The 6,000-nt window shown below is 50.1% G+C and overlaps 1 protein-coding gene across 10 annotated transcripts in view; it reads left to right on the top strand.

The window, feature by feature from the left end:
* Window positions 1-1,590: 1,590 nt before the first annotated feature.
* Window positions 1,591-6,000, top strand: part of CACNA1E (calcium voltage-gated channel subunit alpha1 E) — a 381,746-nt gene continuing 377,336 nt past the window's right edge. For 4 of the 10 annotated variants that reach the window (XM_077902065.1, XM_077902057.1, XM_077902059.1 and 1 more), the window contains exon 1: window positions 1,593-1,924. In XM_077902065.1, coding sequence (XP_077758191.1) covers window positions 1,680-1,924 — 245 coding nt within the window. In that variant the 5' untranslated portion in view covers window positions 1,593-1,679. Of the gene's footprint in view, window positions 1,925-6,000 lie in introns of all 10 variants that reach the window. The other 6 variants (XM_077902064.1, XM_077902058.1, XM_077902063.1 and 3 more) reach the window with 2 other exon arrangements.

Raw genomic sequence — 6,000 nt, 5'->3', positions numbered from 1 at the left:
ATGGCTATACCATTAAGATTCCTACCCATTTGAGTATTCTTTGCTGTAATGACTTTCAGTTCAGACCAGGGGGGCCAGTGGTGGCATCTGGAGGGTAGCATTCTGGGAAGATGCCTCCCCTGGGCACCTGGCACAGACCCCAGTGCATAGCGGGTGCTCATGAAGCACCGATTGAGTGATCTGGATGCAAGGGTTTCTCTGAGCATGTGACACTGCTCAGTGCCAAGGGGGCATGTGTGTGCCACTTGTGGTCACTGGGGGTGTGGTTTGGAACGTGGGTGGGGAGGAGGCCAGGGATTCAGGTGTTGGGAGTCATGGCTGGAAGAGAGACAGTGAGCAGATATCTCAAAAAGGTGGTAGGTTTGGGCCCTCTCACATTGGACAGTCTGTCCCCCAGACCTCAGACTTGCCATGGGAACTGTTTTGGATTCTTTAGTTCCCCAAATCCTCTCTGCACATGCTCTTCCTTTTGTCCATAATCTGCTCCCTTTCCTCACCTGGCAAGTACTGCTTAAATAAATGCAGCATAATACTCATCTCCTCCACAAAGCCCTTCCAGCTCCCAGATGGGCTTTGGTGCCCCTACTGTAAGCTCACACAGCAATGGGGCCTACCTCAATCACAGCCTATTGTGTTGCATGGTCAGAACTGATGCTTTTCCTGTTTCTCCCATGAGGAGGATGTGGACTGAATCCAGCGCATTGCAGTGTACCCCGTGCCTGGCACAGTGCCTGGCACATGGTAAGCTCTCAGTATTGACTGAATGAGTGTGTCTTTCACAGGGAAATCTGGCCACATCCTCCTTGGCATGGAAAAGGAAATGAGGCTCAAGGACGCTAGCAGAGGCACCTGATTCCACACTTGTTTCCCAGATCCTGCGCTGGATGCATGCATTGGGAAAGGAGGAAGGGGCCTATACAGGGGTCCCAGTTCTCAAAGATAGGCAGCCTGTGGCTGATCCTGGGGAGAGAGTGGGAGAATCAGGGCAGCAGGTGGTGGGTGGCATTTCTCCAGAGGAGTCAGGACACTGAGGAATGGGTAAGATTCTTTCACCCGAATGGGAGAAAACTGGGAGAGAACAGCCAGCTAAGGTGTCTGCGGCTGGGGCCCAGAAAGATAGCCTTTGGAGTTCTCCTCTCCTTGTAGCGGTACCCGGGGCCATTCATGACGTTGCATCTAATCATTTGTTTAACCTCTGTCTTCTGCACTGGACTGTGAAGTTCATGGGGCAAAAATCAAGTCTATTTTACCTAACTTACCTCTGGATACTCAGCACTTGGCGCTCAGCCTGGTCCACAGCGGATGCTCCTGAGCTCAGCGATCATTTGCGGGGTGCCTGCTGTGAGCCAGCTTCTGGGCCGGACCTGGGACCTGGGACCTGGGACGGAGCTGTGGGGCAGCCCCAAGCTTTGACGTCATTAACCTCTTGCTTTTCTCTCTTTCTCTCGTGCTCCCCTCCCCCACCCCGCGCAGAGCGATGTTCTGGGATGGTGCCCGAGATGCGTGGACCGAGCCCAGGCCGCAGGCTGCCCGAGCCCGCCCCCTGCCCCGCCGCGGCCGGGAGCCCTGAGCCCTGGGCCGCGGGCCGCCGCCGCCACGTCCTGGCCCTGCCTGAGGAGGAGGCATGGAGGCCCCAGCAGTGCTCCCTGCTCGAGGCCGACGCCTCGGACGAGGTGGGCATGCTGCCGGCCTCCCCGCGCGCCGCCGCCTCCGGCGTCGACAACTTCTTCCCGGTGCAGGAGGGCGAGGGCGCGGGCTGGGAGGGCGGTGCGGCCCTGGACGCCGGCGCCGGCCCCTTCCTCCCGGTGAGCCCCGAGGTGATGAAGCGGCGGCGCGGGGGCCTCATCGAGCAGCGCGACATCATCAAGGCCCACGAGGCGCACAAGATGCAGAGCACCCCGCAGGCGCGGCGCAAGGAGTGGGAGTGAGTACGGGAAGGCGGCCCGCGGGCGCCCGGGGCGGGGAGGGTGGCCCGGGGGTCGGTGCCTTTGTCGCTGCTGCCGCTCAAGAGGCGCTTGACCCCTCGAACGAGGCCCCTGGGGTGAGCCGGGACCTCGCCAACCAGCTGTAGGCTGCGTCCCACCGCCCTGAGGCCTACCTCCATCAAAAGGCCGCAACCCGCCTTCCCCTCCAAAGCATCCGTAGTTTATTTACTAAGACCTGGGGAAGGAGCTGTGGTCTGTTCCACACTCTGAGCCTCCCTGGAAAGAGGGGTTCTGTAAAACCATGGAGAAGCCACCAAAACACGAATCATCAGCCTCATCTTAATTCTGGAATTGTAGCTAAACGTACGCTTGCTAATGTCATCCTTGGGGTGATGATTACATTTTGGGGGCAAGTCTTCAGTGGTGGAAGAGCTCATGGCCCCCATAGCTTTATGTCTGATCCTTTAGGGTAGAGCAATCTGTCTTAGACTGCCTTTAACTCAATTCACGCCTATGGAGAAGTTGCGCCTTATTCCAGTGTCCTACGTTAAAGGAAGAGCATATTGCATCTGATTCTCATTTGGTGCTCCACGTGTATACCCCACCTAGGGGCTTTGTTTCATATTTTTGGATGTCAGTGTATGTTCTGCATGTTTGCATGTCTTGTGGTCTGTATGTCTTTAGGTTGTTGAGTTGTTGGATGTCATTAAGTGCAAAAAGACTAATAATAGATGTTTTTTTTATGGCGGTGGTTATGGTAGAGTTTACCTCTCTGGCCTCATTAGACATTCTGGGTGGTGCAAAGTGGGGTGGATTAGCTGATCTCTGGAGGTCTTTTCCTATGGATGTCACAATGTTTACTGGTTCGTCATCCATCCATTCATTCATTCATTCATTCAGCGGGCCCTGATGTGTGCCAGGCTCCTGGGATTCAGAGAGGAGTCAGGCATCTGGCAATCAACCTTCTCTCCTGTTGTTCGCGTCCAAGTACTGTTAGTCTTTAAAATCCTACATAGCTCTAAAAGCCAGGCAACATCCTAAGCACCCATATTAACTTATGTTAATCCTTAACATAAGTTATGAGGTAGATACAGTTATTATCCAGATTTAACCAGTGAGGCACAGAGAAGATAGGTGACTTTCCCAAAGTCATTCCAATAATAACTATGTTGTTACTGTGATTTGATGATTTGGACTCTGGCAGTCTGGTTCTAGAATCCATGCTTCTATTCACAATGGCACAGTGCCTTTCTTTCCAATTCTCACAGTACTTAAAGTCTATCTCAACCACCAATTGAGATGCCATGACAAGAGCACTGGCTTAGAGGTTGAGACATTTGGGTCTAATTCCCAGGGTGATCTAAATAGTGGTATGATGTTGAATCTAGTTAGTGGTATGACATTGAATAAGTCACCTCATGGCTTCAAAAAATGAGGAGGTGGCCATTTGAATATCACATGGCTCCGATAGTATTTCTTTGTATTCAGAAGTACTGTATTTCTCTGCACCTCCGTCTTGTTTTCCTGAGAGGATTCTGAACAACTCCAGGCCAGAGACTATCTTACACATTTTTCGTGTCACTCAGTGCCTGTCATATGGCCTAACTCAAGAATTCCTACAACACTCACTGAAAAACTAGCTTCACCATGACAAGCAATGCATACGTAACTCTTTATCTTTCTCTAAGTTAAACTTTTGCTAGTTGGGAGGTATAAAAGTCTAGTAGCAGCGACCTACTAGGAGTCATGGTGGGGTTGGTTGAGAGACTATGCTTTCACCTAGGAAGGTCCACGAGGAGGTGAAACAGAGCAGATACATCAGTGGCTGGGTGGTGGGGGAGGGGTTGTCAGCTTTCCTGAGTGTGGTTGTGGAAGAATTAAGGAGGAGATACCAGGGAAGTAGGAAGAAAGCCATAGTGTGGGGTACCTGGGTGGCTCAGTTGGTTAAGCATCTGCCTTTGGCTCAGGTCATGATTTCAGGGTCCTGGGATCGAGCCCATGTCTGGCTCCTTGCTCAGCAGAAAGTTGTTTCTCCCTCTGCCTCTCCCTCCACTCATGGTGTGCTCTCTCTCTCTAATAAATAATTAAGATCTTAAAAAAGAGAAAGCCAGAGAGTGAAGAGACAAAGAAGTAAAGAGAGGTATCTGTTCAGAAGGAAGGAGTCACCTTCTATAGAAGAGGTTTTTGAGAGGTCAAATAAAATGAGGATGGAGAAGGGATCACTGATTTCAGCAATATGGAGGTGACCTTAAAGGTTGCAGTTCAGTAGGATTATGGGGCCAGGCCCCAATTGGAATGGGTGAAGAGAAAATGAGAGGTGATAGAGACAATGCTGCCCCACTGCCTGCCTCTTAATGCTCACAGCCTTATCACTGCAGCCCTTATGGAGACCTCCATGGTTAATAACGTCATGCCTTTTTCCTTGCCCATCTAAACTCCATCCTCATATGGCTCTACATGCCTTAATCAGACCCACTTCCTGCTCCTTGCTAGCTCCCAAACCCTAATATTTTACTGTCTGGAACTCTTGTTCCATCATCAGAAAAATCCTCTACGTTTTTCTAACCTTCTCGGACATTCCCTTCATGTCCTTGGTACCTGCATCTCCCCCAAGAGCATGGCTTGATCGGCAGCTGCCTTATATGGTAGCCGCCTTCCCTCCCAAACTTCCTCACACTCTTGAGCCTGAAGCTGGGGTAGGTGTCTCCTCATTATTGCTTCTGGACCATTATTCCTCATGCCTGTTCTAAAATAGCAACTTTGGAGCTTATGGCATCATGCAATAGCACCTGCTACTTCTTTTTGTAGCTATCTGCAGACTCCTAGGCCAGTCCTCTTTATTCCAGAAGACTTTAGCTCTTGGTTTATTGCCTGTCTCCCATCTCTCCTCTTGCCATCAGTCTTAGTGATTTTCATATCCACTTAAATGACCTCTCCTAGACACTGGCCTCTTAGAGGCTTAAATTCTTCTCCTTCATGGTTTTGCCTCCATCTTTGCAGCTAAGACCTTACTTCCATGACCTGCCCAGACCTTGTAACTGCCCTGCTCCATAATCTCAGTTTCAAGCATCCTACTCTCTGACCACCACCTCTTTGTCCAGTTCACTCCCTCTAATAATTAGTTCCCAAGATTCTTTAACCTCACTGGCATCCACAAAACAGCGATCGTATTACTTTTTTTGCTACTCCCCTCCTCAGTCATGTCCTCACTTCTCATCTTATCAAATTAAATTCCACTGTAAGCACCAAAAATACTTTCCAGAGCAAAATGGTGATGTCAGTCTTGAGGTCTCCTCCTACCCTCCCAACCCTTTCTCCAGCCAAGTTCTCAGAGCCAGTCATCAGCCAGGGGCAAGAATGCTGGATGCCTCCCAAGCTGCTCTTGTCTCTACTTCATGCTTCCTCATCCTTGTTTACACCTCAACATCCTTGCCCCTCCGTAGCTCCATTATACTGGTCTAGCTGGACTCCAACTGTGCTTAAATCCCACTTGCTACCTATTCTTCCCTTGCACTTGAGCAGTAGAACATTGATGTAGAAAATCTCGCAGCTATGCTTACTGGTCTCGCTATAAATCCGTGACCCCATACCTCAAGTTGTCCCTTGGTCTTGCTCAGAAATCCTGCTACTTTTCACCTTTCCATTCACCCTCACACTCTTTTAGAGATTACTAAATTTAGAGATACTTTCCTCTTAATTCTCAAACCCCAATATCTCCAGCCAGCCTTTTCTGAGCTCATAACTGCAACTGCCTTCCTACTTTACTGGGAAAAGAGCAGAAGTCAAAGAAGCTTTCAGGTGTTCCAACCACTGTATTGGCCATCCACTGCATCTGTATCCCTATTCCAGGCCTTTCCTTCAGTTTCTGTGGACCAACTACTCATCATGCTCCATGTGGAGGTCTAGAGGTAGAGTGTGATGAGCCCTTTTGTCTACATTCTCTGTCTCTGGTTCCCTCTGGAATGGATTGAAATCAGGCCTTTGTCCCAGTAAAGCAAATATCTTCCTTTCACCTCTTTTGCTGGTTTCCTCTTCCTTTTTCCAATCCCCAAACATTGGGGGGCCCAAGGCTCCA

This window comes from Canis aureus, chromosome 6, assembly GCF_053574225.1.
Source record: "Canis aureus isolate CA01 chromosome 6, VMU_Caureus_v.1.0, whole genome shotgun sequence".
NCBI classification, from domain to species: Eukaryota; Metazoa; Chordata; class Mammalia; order Carnivora; family Canidae; genus Canis; species Canis aureus.
This window is presented reverse-complemented; position numbering and strand designations above follow the sequence as displayed.